The sequence below is a fragment of the Dendrobates tinctorius genome, unplaced genomic scaffold, assembly GCF_039654945.1.
Source record: "Dendrobates tinctorius isolate UK_male_01 unplaced genomic scaffold, ASM3965494v1 ptg000226l, whole genome shotgun sequence".
Taxonomy (NCBI): Eukaryota; Metazoa; Chordata; class Amphibia; order Anura; family Dendrobatidae; genus Dendrobates; species Dendrobates tinctorius.
Genome location: NW_027361893.1, coordinates 864,076 through 878,560, shown reverse-complemented (window position 1 = coordinate 878,560; position 14,485 = coordinate 864,076). Strand labels below are relative to the sequence as shown.

At 48.4% G+C, this 14,485-nt stretch overlaps 1 protein-coding gene across 7 annotated transcripts in view; it reads left to right on the top strand.

Moving 5' to 3' along the window:
- The window catches only part of LOC141059284 (uncharacterized), a 47,059-nt gene that overhangs the window by 20,243 nt on the left and 12,331 nt on the right, over positions 1-14,485 (top strand). For 4 of the 7 annotated variants that reach the window (XM_073555602.1, XM_073555604.1, XM_073555599.1 and 1 more), the window contains exons 2-6: positions 10,779-10,928; positions 11,056-11,235; positions 11,315-11,438; positions 11,518-11,615; positions 11,802-11,904. In XM_073555602.1, the coding sequence (XP_073411703.1) occupies positions 10,779-10,928; positions 11,056-11,235; positions 11,315-11,438; positions 11,518-11,615; positions 11,802-11,904 (655 nt within the window). Of the gene's footprint in view, positions 1-10,720; positions 10,929-11,055; positions 11,236-11,314; positions 11,439-11,517; positions 11,616-11,801; positions 11,905-14,485 lie in introns of all 7 variants that reach the window. The other 3 variants (XM_073555601.1, XM_073555600.1, XM_073555603.1) reach the window with 2 other exon arrangements.

Below are 14,485 nucleotides of genomic sequence, written 5' to 3'. Positions count from 1 at the left end.
GGTGGGAATTGTGATCACTATGGCAACAGTGAATAATGCCAAACAGGGTGATTACGAGGCGAAATATATAATATCAGATATACAATGAATTCTTCGGCTCTCTCTCACTGTAATAGCAGCCTCTAACCAAATGTTACTTTACCTAGTGACAAGGGTCATTTTCCTGAAACATATACTCGACAACACTGTCTCTTCTGTGAACACAGGCCACAACGAGATCTCCGCCTCTTCCTGTAAGGCCATAAGTCCTCCTAACAAAGTCTATCCAGGCTCGCTGGGCTGCCTTCATTTCAACTGGCTTGTCTCTTGTACTACCCTGGACCAACACCTGTACTGACGTAAGTGCTGGAAGCAATGGCCCGGCCCACTGGTGCCTCCTGCTCTTCATTGCAGGCATATACTACTGAGCGGAATCTCCTTACTTGAGCAACGGCGCATGTCTCTTGTACCAGAAGTAGTGAGAATTGGGATTCTGCTCTTGCCTTGTGTAGTTTGGACTCTGGGTTTTGACCACTGAAGGTCAGGTTCTCGGGCCATGATAGTCAAAGTCTGGACTCCGATTCTTGACCAGCGCAGGTCTGATGCTTGGGCCTTGGCTGGCGTAGTCTGGATTCTGGGAATCGTCTGGTGCCGCCTGGGCTCTGCCACCACAACCAGCTGCCTCAAGCACATTACCATGGCCTGGTACCTCAGATTCTTCACTGGCACCGTGTTTTTTGCTTGGCGCCAAAGCTGTTTTGGCTTTGGGGATATTGCCTTTATAATAACACTGCATTATCAAGGTCACCTGACCTGGTGTACCTTCTAGACTTTCTTCCTGAAACTCTCCCTCTTCCCATTGATTCCATAGGGTTCTGTCTGGATGGCAGATGGCAGTGTTTTTGTACAAATGCCGCACAGCCCGAGGATTTGTTCTTATGACACACCTTTTTTCACCCCTTATGTAGTATATATGATGCCCTTTACACTGTATAAAGTTTCCACAGTACTGGCATCTCACACAAAAATATCTCTTTCGTCTCATTGGGGGACACAGGAACCGTGGGTGTGTGCTGCTGTCACTAGGAGGTTGACACTATGCCATGAAAAAAATGTTAACTCCGCCGTATACACCCCTCTGACCGGCTGTAGGACAATCAGTTTTGCTTAGTGTCAGCAGGAGGTGGATAGGGGGTCTCTCGCAGACCCATGCCTACCTCAATGTGCGTCGTTCCTTTTCAGGTAACCATGGAGGGACACAGAGTAGATCTTCTACATCTGTATTCCCACATCGGGATCATGAGTACGGCGTGTACTGCCACCCCGTATCCTCATGAATCCCACTGGCAGGACCCTAATTCCTAACTCAGGACATGTGTTCAGTTGGCAGCTCCTGGTTGTGACCTTTGTCTCCCATCACTCGCCCACCAGAGTCTGATGATCGAGAGAGACGCCCTGCAGAAAAGGTTTGGGACAGCAATCTTTTCATGCAGATAACCGACTCCTGTTACGGGGTGAACTGGAGGTAAGAGGCTGCAGCGTTTCATAATCTGCTTACCAGCTGCCCTGGCTGAATGTGACCTCTCTAATCAGCACTCGAACTTACAGCTCATGGCTCTATACTTATGTTAAGAGCCAACACTTACTTTCAAGCACGCGATGCAGCACGGTTCCAGCCTCCTCCCGTGGCAGCGTTATGGCCCTGGGCTCCAGCAGGAGGCCAGCACGGCCGACGCCAGATTCTGGCTTTTGGCGGGCTCCGCCCCTCGGCTTCCTCTTCCTGTACCAGCGCAATCTTGGTGCTCCAGGAGGCCAGAGCAGGGCCTCGCCCACCGCTTCCGGGCTGGGATTTCATAAAGCTTCTAGGCAGCGGCAGGGCTGTTCACCTCGTGCTCTCTCTCTCCCTCATCAGCCTTTGGGCGGCAGCTTCGGCGGGGACACAAGTCGTGGGTATGTGAGTACTGCACTACAGGTTGCTCCCTCACTCCGCTTTTTACCCCCGACGGTCAGCCAGGTAAAGCCTGTTAGTGTGCCCAAGGGAGAGCAGTCCCGCTCCTCCTCATCCGCTTCAGTGACCTTGTTCAAATATTTTGTATGTACCAAATGCAATGTCAGGCTTCCTTCAGGTCAGTCCTTGCCACTCTGCTCAGATTGCAGCAGACCTATTGTGTCACATACAATAGAGAGCAGGTGCAGCCCCCCCGCTTTGCCTGTCAGAGCTCCCACATTATCCCTGGAGCAGGAGGAAGCCTCTCTGCCTGCCGCCCAGGGGCCATCCATCGCCACGGGAGACAGGGAGTGTCCAGGATCGGCCACTTCCTTATCTAAGGCCGGTTTCACATTTTCGTTTCAGGGCGCATGACGCTGCATGCATCCTGCGTCCCCTATCTTTATCACTGGGGACTCAGGCTGTGCGCAGTATGCGTTTGGCGGCGCATGCGTCCTTTTGACGGTGCACCGAGCACAACCAAATTGCAACAGGTTGCGTTTGGCGCTGGTCTGCGCACCGTCAAAAGGACGCATGCGCCGTCAAACGCATACTGCGCACGGCCTGCGTCCCCAGTGATAAAGATAGGGGACGCATGCAGCGTCATGCGCCGGTAGGCGGAGCTACCGGCGGAGTCGCGACAGGGGCGGGGCTTAGCTATGGCCTTGCGCAGGCCGTCGCTGCGCCCTGAAACGCAAATGTGAAACCGGCCTTAGTCCATGGCCGACCTTACCAAGGTATCTCAGACCTTGGTAACGGTGCTTGACAGATTGCCACTTCAGACTCCAGTGAGCACAGGAGTACCAACGGAACCTCCTTTTGGGCCTTCTAGAGGCTGTAAAAGGTTTAGACAGGACCACCAACCCAGGTCCCCTTCTCACTCCATTTCACCACCAGAATTCCTCTGGGTCTTCCTCCTCCCGGTCCTCATTCCCGGAATCAGGCAAAGCATTATCAGAGATACTCAGAGCAGGGTTCTGGGTACGGGCCAGAACAGTCCCAGGGCGTCAAGGATATGTTTCAGGGCCTCATTGCCGCAGTCAATGAGACCTTTAACATTGGGGACACCACATCAAGACCTAATGATCAGGTTTTTCATTTAAGCATCATAAGTCCCCCTCTAGGGTCTTTGCCTCCCACAAGGATTTTGAGGAAGTGTTGGCCGGGGAAAGGGAAAACCCAACCAAGCGGTTTCAGAGAGGAAGTCATTTTGTGATTCTATATCCTTTCCCTCCAGATCTCACCGCCAACTGGACCGCCTCCCCTTCGGTGGATCCACCGGTGTCCAGACTCGCTACCAATACAGTCCTCCCACTCGCCAGTGGGGCAGCCCTAAAGGATCCCAATGATATAGGAGGATAGAATCCCTGGCAAAATCCGCCTTTGAGGCAGCAGCCGCTATATTCTGTCCAGCCTTCGCCTCAGCCTGGGTAGCTAAGTCTGTTACAGAATGGGCCAAACAGCTTAGACAGGGCATATTGGCCGGGGCACCACCAGCGGAACTGGCGGAGTTCGCAGATCAAATCTCTTATGCCGGGAGGTATATGGTATCAGCAGCCCTGGATGCCGTGTCTTGCGCAGCTCAAGCATCCAGTAACGTGATAGCCGTCCTGCGGACGGTCTGGCTAAAGGCTTGGCAGGCTGATTTGTCCTCAAAGAAATCACTGACCAATCTACCGTTTCAGGGTGCACGACTCTTTGGGTCAATGTTAGATCAAATCATTAAGGATGCAACGGGGGGGTACAAGCTCCCTTCTCCCTCAGGCCAAGCCTCGTTGATATGTTTTCAAACGTTGGGCTCAGCCCTTTAGCTGTACCCCAGAGAAAGGCACTCATGCTCAGGGCCCACAGAGGTCACAAGCTCCTAGAGATAGGAGGAGTGTATCCTTTCGGGCCACCCCTTCATGGCATTCCCGCAGTTTCAACAGCAGAGCTACCAGGTCAGGGCTGGGCGGAGCCACTTCAGCCTGACGCCAGCAGGGAATCCAACTCCCTTCCCAGTACCTGTCCCAGACTAGGATGCCGCCTTCTCCTCTTCAGAGATGTCTGGCAGAGTTCAGTAGAGGATATCTGGGTAAAGGAGATGGTATCGACAGGATGCACGAAAGACTTCAACGCGCTTCCACGATATCTCTTCTTTTTATTGCAACCACCAAAAGACACTGCTATGGCTCTAGGTTTTTTTGCGGCAATCCTCTCTCCTCAATGCAGGAGTAATCGTCCCTGTTCCCGAGCACGAACGTTTATCGGCTTTTACTCAAACCTGTTTGTGATACCAAAAAAGGATGGCTCAGTTCATCCCATACTAGACCTCAAAAGGCTAAACAGATGGGTCCGCTTACGCCATATCAGGATGGAGTCGATTCGGTCGGTAATTACGTCTATGGAGGATCAGGAATTCCTATGTTCCATAGATATCTGGAACGCCTACCTGCACATCCCCATTTTTCAGGGACATCAAAGGTTTCTGCGTTTTGCTGTCCAAAAGCAGCATTTCCAGTTTGTGGCCCTGCCATTTGGGCTGGCAACAGCCCCCAGGATTTTTACAAAGATTATGGCAGCGATGGTAGCTATATTAAGGGTCAGAGGCATAATATTGGTACCATATCTCGACGATATTCTCGTCAAAGCACCTCCCTTCGCTCAGGCCCAGGAAAATCTAGTGGTAGTTTTAAACATGCTGTCCCGGTATGGTTAGATCATAAACAGGGAGAAATCTCACTTAACGCCAACATAACGCCTAGAATTCTTAGGGATGATAATCGACACCCGCCGCTCGAGGGACTTTCTCCCAGAAAGAAAGTGGATTACCCTCCAGCAGGGAATTCGCTCTCTGTTGAAATTCCGGCTTCTATCTTTTCACGCTGCCATGAGAGTCATGGAAAGGATGGTGGCAGCTTCAGAGGCAATACCCTTTGCCCTGTTCCATTCCAGGATACTGGAACATCCTCCTTCAGTGGGACAGGTCCATCTCTTTGCTGGATCGCCCCTTCCTCCCTTCCATTCAGACCAGGGAGTCCTTCAAGTGGTGGCTGACCTCCCCTCCTTCATCTGAGACGGCCTTTTCCCCCTGTCCACTGGCAGGTAGTAACTACAGATGTCAGTCTCCTGGGCTGGGGTGCGGTATTCCACCACCTCACGGTCCAGGGACGATGGTCGAGGTGAGAATCCTCACTATCAATCAACATTCTAGTACTGAGGATGGTCTTTCTAGCACTCTTACATTGGGAAAGATACCTCAACAACCAGCCAGTCCGGATTCAAATGGAAAATGCCACGGCGGTGGCATACATCAATCACCAAGGGGGAACCAGGAGTCCCCGGGCACTGGCCGAAGTATCCAGAATCTTCAACTGGTCGGAAACCGCAATTTCGGCAGTTTACATTCCCGGCACAGACAACACGGCCACAGACTTCCTCAGTCGGGAGGGGCTCGCGGCAGGAGAATGGTCCTTACATCAGGACGTGTTCCGTCAGATATGCCGGCTATGGGGGACTCCAAACGTCGACCTCCTGGCATCGCGACAGAACAGATGGGTCCAACAACAGTTTGTCTCAAGATACCGCGATCCTCTAGCAATAGGGGTCGATGCGCTGGTCATTCCCTGGACACAGTTCAGACTCCCTTACCTGTTCCCTCCCCTTCCTCTCCTGCCCGGACTGCTAAAGAAAATCAAGGCGGAAGGGGTGCGGGTCATATTGATCACCCTGTACTGGCCCAGGAGGGCCAGGTTCGCAGAAATTATCAATCTTCTCACAGGCACCCCCTGGAGACTCCCTGACAGACCAGATCTCCTGGCTCAGGGGCTGTTTTACCACCCGAATTCTCGGTTGCTCAATTTGACGGCATGGCCGTTGAAACCACAAGACTGAGAGCAGCGGGATTTTCGGACCGAGTCATTATTATAATGATCCAGGCTAGGAAGCCATCCTCTTCTAGGGTCTATTATCGAGCCTTGAAGGCCTATTTTGGCTGGTGTGAGTCTAATCACATCACACCTATGCCCTGTTCCCTACCATCTGTCCTAGCTTTTCTCCAGGCAGGGTTAGATGTCGGTCTGGCCCTAAGTTCCTTGAAAGGCCAGGTATCTGCTCTCCCTATTCTTTTTCAAAGAAATTTTGGCCTCCTGCTTACAGGTTGAGACCTTTCTGCAAGGAGTGGCACATGCGGCCCCTCCTTTCAGACCCCCAGTGGCTCCATCGGATCTTAACTTGGTCTTGGAAGCCTTGACAGATTCACCATTTGAACCCCTCCAGGAAGCCACCATGTCTTTGTTGTCCTGGAAGGTGGTATGTCTCATAGCCATCACCTCTATTAGGCTGGTTTCAGAATTAGCGGCATTGTCCTGTCGCCCTCCATTCTTAATTATGCACCAGAACAAGGTGGTTTTGTGGCCTCCTAACTTTCTTCACAAGGTGGTATCGGACTTCCACCTGAACGAGGATATAATCCTTCCGTCATTTTGTCCCGCTCCAACCCATCCTCTGGAGCGTTCTTTGATTAAGCTAGACCTGGTCAGGGCGATAGACCCTTATCTGGCCAGGACTGCTCCCTTCAGGAAGGCGGACTCGGTCTTTGTTATCCCCATTGGGGTGAGAAGACACCTGCCAGCCTCTAAGGCAACAATTGCCCGCTGGATCAGAATGGCAATTCTGGAAGTCTACTGAGTGAAGGACAGGGTGTCCCCTGCTGGGGTCAAGGCCCATTCAACCCGGGCGGTGGGCGCCTCCTGGGCAGTACACAACATGGCATCAGCCATGCAGTTGTGCAAGGCAGCCACATGGTCGTCCATGCATACCTTTTCAAGGTTCTATAAGGTCCATACCTATGCTTCAGCGGACGCCAGCCTACGCAGAAGAATCTTGCAGGCGGCAGTGGTGAGTTCTCCGACCTGAAGGAAGTTTGTCTTTTCTCACCCCAGGCACTGCTTTTGGACGTCCCACGGTTCCTGTGTCCCCCAATGAGACGAAAGAGAAAACAGTATTTTGGTTGCTTACCGTAAAATCTGTTTCTGAGTCTTCATTGTGGGACACAGTGCCCTCCCATGATTTTGTTACTTGTAATGAATATATGATGACTTATATGATGTCTCCCCCTACTGTTTTTTCACTAACTGATTGTCCTACAGCCGGTCGGAGGGGTGTATGCTGCAGAGGCGGAGGTAACATTTTTTTCATGCATAGTGTCAACCTCCTAGTGGCAGCAGCACACACGGTTCCTGTGTCCCCCAATGAAGACTCTGAGAAACAGATTTTACGGTAAGCAACCAAAATCCTGTATTCCACAATATCGCCATACCCCCACACATAGTATAATCCCACAGTACCACCATCCCACCACACACAGTATAATCTTCTCAAAATACCGCCATTCTCTCCACACAGTATAATGTTTCCATAGCACCATAATCCCACCACACACAGAATAATGTTCCCACAGTACTGCCTTCCCCCCACTTTCTAATGTTTGCACAGTACAGCCCCCTACATGTTCAATATGGTACCATCCACCCCACCCACAACCTCACAGCTAATTAAGAAATACTCACTTAGCCTCATTCTTGGTGCAGATTCTAATGAACCCAGGATCTATGAGATATTTATAGTTGGATAGGCAGAGTGTATCATCCATAACGGTAGCCCACTCGGTTGCTATGGTGCCTATGAATTGACAGGGCTCGGTGGGGTGTAGTATTGGTTACCCTCTCCTTCCCATCATCACAATTTCAGAGATATCCACATTCCCATGACGGTGATACCATTGAATAGAATAGTGAGTCGGAAGCTCCTGATCCACCATTCAGTCTTCACTCGTGAGTATGAGACTGTGCACTGCAGACACAATGTCGTCACTACATCACACCTGTAGTATGGAGCCTTAGTACTCACAGTGCACAGACTGGAGCAGTTCACCTCGGGAGCAGGGTTGGGGGAGTAGTGTGTTTTGTTTTTTTTTTTTTTTTTTTTTCAAATATCAGGAATTGTTGTGGCATCATATTAAGAGAAGAGCTGTTGGGACTTTCGTACTGAATGTGTGGCTGGTAGGGGACATTATACTGAGTAAGGGGTTGTGGTGGACTGTAAATGCCTCCATACTGACTGGGGGTCCTTATTTTCTGTAGAAGGTTGTGGTGTGAGGTGCTGTGGTGGCCATAATACCATGTTAGAGCCCTCATACTGAGGTACATGGGCACACAGGAGAACCATTTCCTTGTGATGAGACAGATAGGGATGAATAAGTGAGAAATACAGACCTTTGATCTGGCTGATTGCGGTCCTCCTGAATTGATAAGGTGTTGTGTGCCAGGAGGGAGACATCAGATAGTACGTTCTGAAGGAAAGCAAAGATATAATGGCAGTGAGAATCTGGATTGCCAGCAGAGAGACTAGTGGAAACAAAGAGCAGGGTGAGGTCCTTAGCTCAGGTTTGCTGGACTATTTGGCTTATAAGAAAAGTTATGTACCGCCACATGTAAGCGGAAAGTTCCTGACTCTGCATAATGCAGAAGAAGCATTTTATAATGTGCCTCCTATCTGATGTATATTCTCACTAAGTTCTTATTAAGTAAAGTTTATTTTTGAACTTTGGTATCCCTCATTCATCTCCATACCATCTGGTGCAGGCCTGCCAAGTACAACAGCAGCATGCGGTCTGGAGATATTACTCTGCCAAATCTATATATTTAGATTTTTTTTTTTTTTCTTTACTTTAGGGGGCCCAATTCCAGCCATTGCTGTGGGATCTCTCATTTCTATCTACTCCACTGTGTATAGGATAATGGAGGATAATAAAGTAGTTATGGACGTGATGTAACTCACATTGTGCAGTGACTCTGTTTTCCATATTGTGACGGATACTTCTTGTTGCTGAAACTGTGATATTTTTTTCCACTTTAAACCATTCTTTAAACCCCTCTGATCAGTGCGATCATACAACATACAAGGCTCTGATGGCTCCGGTGATGCACTGTACTACTGTAGTGCCGTGTACCATCACTGCCTGTCAGTGTAATACTAATGGCCCCATACACATGAGATAAGTGTTGGCTGAACGGTCATTTGGCAGACGGCTATCTCTCCCGACTCCCCCATACACACAAATATTCCAGCTTTCCTGTGGTCTGTATGAGAGAGTCGCCTCCAGACTCCTCTAGAGGAGGATTATCTAAAGGAAGAACAAACGGACTATCCTCTGAAATTCAGGATGCCAGATCCTTCTCTGCCCTGACATCATCTGTCGGGAGGCTCTGAAATACATTATATGGTCGGCCAAACCCCCCGAAATCAGTGATTTCATCTAACTTTAGTCTAATATGTATGGGGGCGATAAAAGGTAACTTATTGGATGCTGCCTCTGGCCCGGCCTAATAGATCTTCATACATTACAGCCCAGACACCATTATTAGGCGTGTAAGTATTGTAGTAACTAGGCCGCCCCATATTATAGAGTACTTGGGGGAGGAGGGCATTCAGACGAATTCTGTCACACCTTCTTAAGGGTACTTCACACTAAGCAAGATCGTTGGCGAGATTGCTGAAACGTCACCGTTTTTGTGACGCCACCGCGATCTCGCTACGTGTGACACATAGCGGCGACCGCCCCCCCGCTGTGATCTCGCTGATCGTGTGCCAATGTCCCACGCCATTTTTTGATCGTTGGTGTACCGCTGGCCAGCATGAATCGCTGTTTGACACCATTACAAGTCAACGACTAGCAACCTCGTTGGCGACGCAGAACTCACGCTTATGGAGGTCTGAATCGTCAGAATAGTATTGTGTGACAAGGTCCCAACGACCGCCAAGGTCGTTATACAGATCGCTGGATCGTTGCTGCGTCGTTGAGGAGATCTGCCCATTTGACAGCTTACTAGCGACCATGTAGCGATGTACCAGCAATCCTTACCAGGTCGTATTGTTGTCGGGATCGCTGGTGCATCGCTAAGTGTAACGGTACCCTTAGATGCCATGTTTGCTTTTCACAGCAGCAAGTGGATAAACTGCCAGGGTTTTAGTTGCAGACGCACCTGTGCCGTCTCTGTGTGTAAATCTATGTTCTGGGTCCCAAAAGGGTTAATTTTTTCAATTGTTTATTGTGTGAAAAAATAAAATGTCTTCTGCTTTTTTTTTTTTTTTTTTTATAAGAATTGTTGGAGCCAATTTTCTTTAGAAACATTTTAATATCATCTTTTTTCTGGTGTTTTTCTTGTAATATAGGAAAGCCTAAGGCCAGAAATATCCCCATAAATCACTGTACATGGAGGCTTTGGGATCAGATAATTCCTGTCTGCTGTGTTTGTGCAAACAAAAAATCTTTTCTAAAAGCCTCAAACTTCTGTGTGTGACTCAGAGCTGAGATCTAACGTGATGGAAGATTACAGTGCGGGGAAGACGGGAAACCTTCATATAGACGGCCGGTGGGGATGGAGTCAGTGGCGGACTCTGGACAAATCTGTTTCTAGAGCCGTAGTAGAAGATGAAGATGTCGTCCTCATCATGAAGTAGTTATTCCTCCTGTCACGTGTAATGAATATCTCCTGCAGTATTGCTAATGCCGATTCCAGTGTCGGTAAATGAGACGAGAATTAGCGTTATGGAAGATGAGTCTATGAGGAACGTATTCAGCTGCCGACTCCGAGGAGGAAACTGCTTGTTGTCTGTGGCCTAAATATATAGGTTTTATTAGTAGATGTAAAGAAGAAAACTAAATACTGTAAAATAATAAATCTCCTCATATGTTCCCCTTATTATCTCCAGGAATTGTATTATTACACAGGATTTTTATGATGTGAGATCGGCTCATCTTCTCATTCAGGTCTCTACAATATCGGATCCTCTCAGTGAAGATCTTCTATATAAGAGAAGTTTCCTGATTTACCCATCAAAGATGGATATGGACAGAGACAAGATGGCGGAGAGAATATTACACCTCACCCTAGAGATCCTCTTCCGGCTTACTGGAGAGGTGAGAGATTCTGATGACGTCACATTACATCATTCTTATCTATGGGAATAACAGATGGACAGAACTGGAGAGGTGAGGACCCTGGAAATGTCTGTAGTGAGATTTATTAATGTGTCTCCAAAACCAGGATTACACAGTGGTGAAGACAACCTCTAGTGAGCGCTGTCAGGACCCTGTGTCAGAGGGATGGGAAAGACCCCAGAGCTCAATCACGGAGCCTCCACCTCACCCCCTGATACATGAGGACATCAATGACCAGAAGATCCTAGAACTCGCCTACAAGATGATTGAGCTGCTGACTGGAGAGGTGACACTGCTGGGAATGCTGGGAATATTACACAGTAACGCTATGAAAGGATCGGGGGATGACATTATCATTATGTCAGGTTCCTATAAGATGTCAGGATGTCGCTGTCTATTTCTCCATGGAGGAGTGGGATTATTTAGAAGCACACACAGATCTGTACAAGGACGTCATGGTGGAGGTTCCCCAACCCCTCACATCACCAGGTAATAGACAGGACTAAATACACACGGCATATAATTATATGTATGTAAAGAATTCAGTCCCTGTATGTATTTCCTCCAGATCTATCCAGTAAGAGAACAACACCAGAGAGATGTCCCCGCCCTCCTCTTCCAAAGGATTATAAACAAGAAGATCCCAATGTTCCTCAGGATCACCAGGTAGATGGAGAGAAGGTGTCATGAGATCTCCCATATGATGTGTAGACGGCTGTGAAGGTCTTGTGCTCAGTCTTGTTTTATCCACCAGTATTATATGTTTTATACTTGTGTAATGAGAGCGGTGGAGATGGCAGGATTAGAGCTGATCATAGATGTGACTTCTCCATCTGTCTGTGACTTTTACAGTATTTGTTTCAGGGTGAAGATCTGACCCATATTAATACTACAGAGACATATGTGAGGGGTGATGAGTGGTGTAAAGAGGAGATTCCTACATATGACTACCCAGGTGAGTAGTAACCACTAAATGCAGAGAAGTCACAGATCCTTCTCACAGGAAAGATATGTATCTTTGTACCGTGTTAGCCAGTAGATAGAAATATACACTGCTCAAAAAAATAAGGGAACACTTAAACAACAGTGTATAACTCCAAGTAAATCAAACTTCTGTGAAATCAAACTGTCCACTTAGGATGCAACACTGATTGACAATCAATTTCACATGCTGTTGTACAAATGGAATAGACAACAGATGGAAGTTATTGGAAATTATCAAGACACACTGTAATGGTAATGTAAAATATGTATGACTTTTCCAGAACATTCCTTAATCTTCCATTCACTACACTGACCGGAACGATCCATGGCTGTCACACGCTGCAGATGTGACCCCCCCCCCCCTCGTCACACATTGCAGCTCTGTGCCTGCAGCTGGTAACCTTACACCAGGTCTTTCCTGTCACCCCCCCCTCTCCAAAGGAATGTTAATTAGCTAGTGGAAAGAATTTCCTTTGAAACATGCCCTCATCGATACATATGGGAGATAGTAAAATGGGCCTACCTCGGTCCCAGTTCGCGACAGAAAAATGAAACTGACATTTCTACGACATGCTCCGATCCGGCGTCACTACGGTAGTTCTTGCCAAGTTCTAGCCCCAACAGAAACCAAGAAATGGATTTCTCTTAAATGGTGTGACATAATTACTGCATGTTTGGTTTTGAATTATTGCCTTCGACAGGCTGGAAAAGATGATACTATGTGCGTGTTTATATGAGGTACCCTCTGCAAGATATAGTTATTATAAGTTTTGTAGTCAGATTCTAACTCCAGGAGTAAGGGGAGAACCATCACCAGACAGCCCCTTTTGGTGATGTCACAAGCCCAGACTTATAAGTCTGCAACTGATCCACCCTAGTTAGTTGCTGCTTGGGAGCTCTGTGCCACAAGACGTCATCCATGAACTACGATGTCTGGCTCCACCCCCCCAGCATGGTTCTGCCTGATTTGCCTGAAATGATCCAAGTACCATGCGAGTGTTTTCTTCTTTAACCCTGTTTTATTTTTAATTGCATTGTACGTATTCTTATTGTCTCATTTTGTAAAGCCTTCCTTTTATCTTCTATAAAATTTATTAGTTCGGCTCCTTGCTCTGTGACGAATTCATGAGCCTATAAGCTAATTACGCTACTAATTTGGAGGTTTGCTACGGACCCTCTTAATTAACTTATTGATTAAGAGAATCGTAGCCGGTGGCAGCGAAGTGTGATTTGGCTGGGTGGGCTAGCTGGCAGTGACAGAAGGGGTTTTATAAGCTGATTGTGTGGCTGCGGCCGAAGCATTTATAATTCCCTCACTGCAGCGGCCTAATCGCCAGTGCACAACAAGCAGCCCGTCCGGCGATTAATTATTCTTGGTGTAGCTCCCTGACTGACCTGAGGATAAGGTGGGCACCGGAGAGCTGCGAGTTCCAAAGTGGAACTGAGAAAGTGGGATACCCATAAATCCCGACAGCTTGTAACATTGTGGCAGTGGTGGGATAACCAAAATAAACCCCCCTGCTGTAAATTGTTAGGGCAAGACTAGCTTGCTGTTTTTATCACATGGTGACATCTGTGGTATAACTAAGATAAGACCCCCTGCACATGTGATAGCCGTGTGTGCCGAAAGGTCACATCCCCCCGTCGGGGACATAGCGGTGTCAGCAGTGGGATCTTGACACACAATAAAGGAGTGGTTCTGCAGGTGGGGACCACAGACCACATCTTGGTACCAATGCTTTCTGGCTGATGTTTTGGTCACTTTTGAATGTTGGTTGTGCGCACACTCGTGGTAGCATGAGATGGACTCTACAACCCACACAAGTGGCTCAGGTAGTGCAGCTCATCCAGGATGGCACATCAATGCGAGCTGTGGCAATAAAGATTTGTTGTGTCTCAGCATAGTGGCCAGAGGCTGGAGGTGCTATCAGACAGGCCAGTACACCCAGAGACGTGGAGGGGGCCGTAGGAGGTCAACAACCCAGCAGCAGGACCTCTACCTCCGCCTTTGTGAAAGGAGGAGCACTGCCAGAGCCCTGCAAAATGACCTCCAGCAGGCCACAAATGTGCATGTGTCTGCACACACAGTTAGAAACCGACTTCATGAGGAAGGTCTGAGTGCCCGACGGCCACAGAGGGGGTTGTGCTCACAGCCCAACACCATGATTGGCAAATTCGCCACTGGTGCCTTGTGCTCTTCATAGATGAAAGCAGGTTCACACTCAGCACATGTGACCGACGTGACAGAGTCTGCAGAGACCGTGAAGAGCGATCTGCTTCCTGCAACATCCTTCAGCATGACCGATTTGGCAGTGGGTCAGTAATGGTGTGGGGTGGAGTTTCTTTGGAGGGCCGCCCATCCCTCCATGTGCTCGTCAGAGGTAATAATAATAATAATTTTTATTTATATAGCGCCAACATATTCCGCAGCACTTTACAATTAAGCGGGGACATGTACAGACAATAAATTCAATACAAGTTAAGACAATTCAAACAGTGACATTAGGAGTGAGGTCCCTGCTCGCAACCTTACAATCTACAAGGAAATGGGG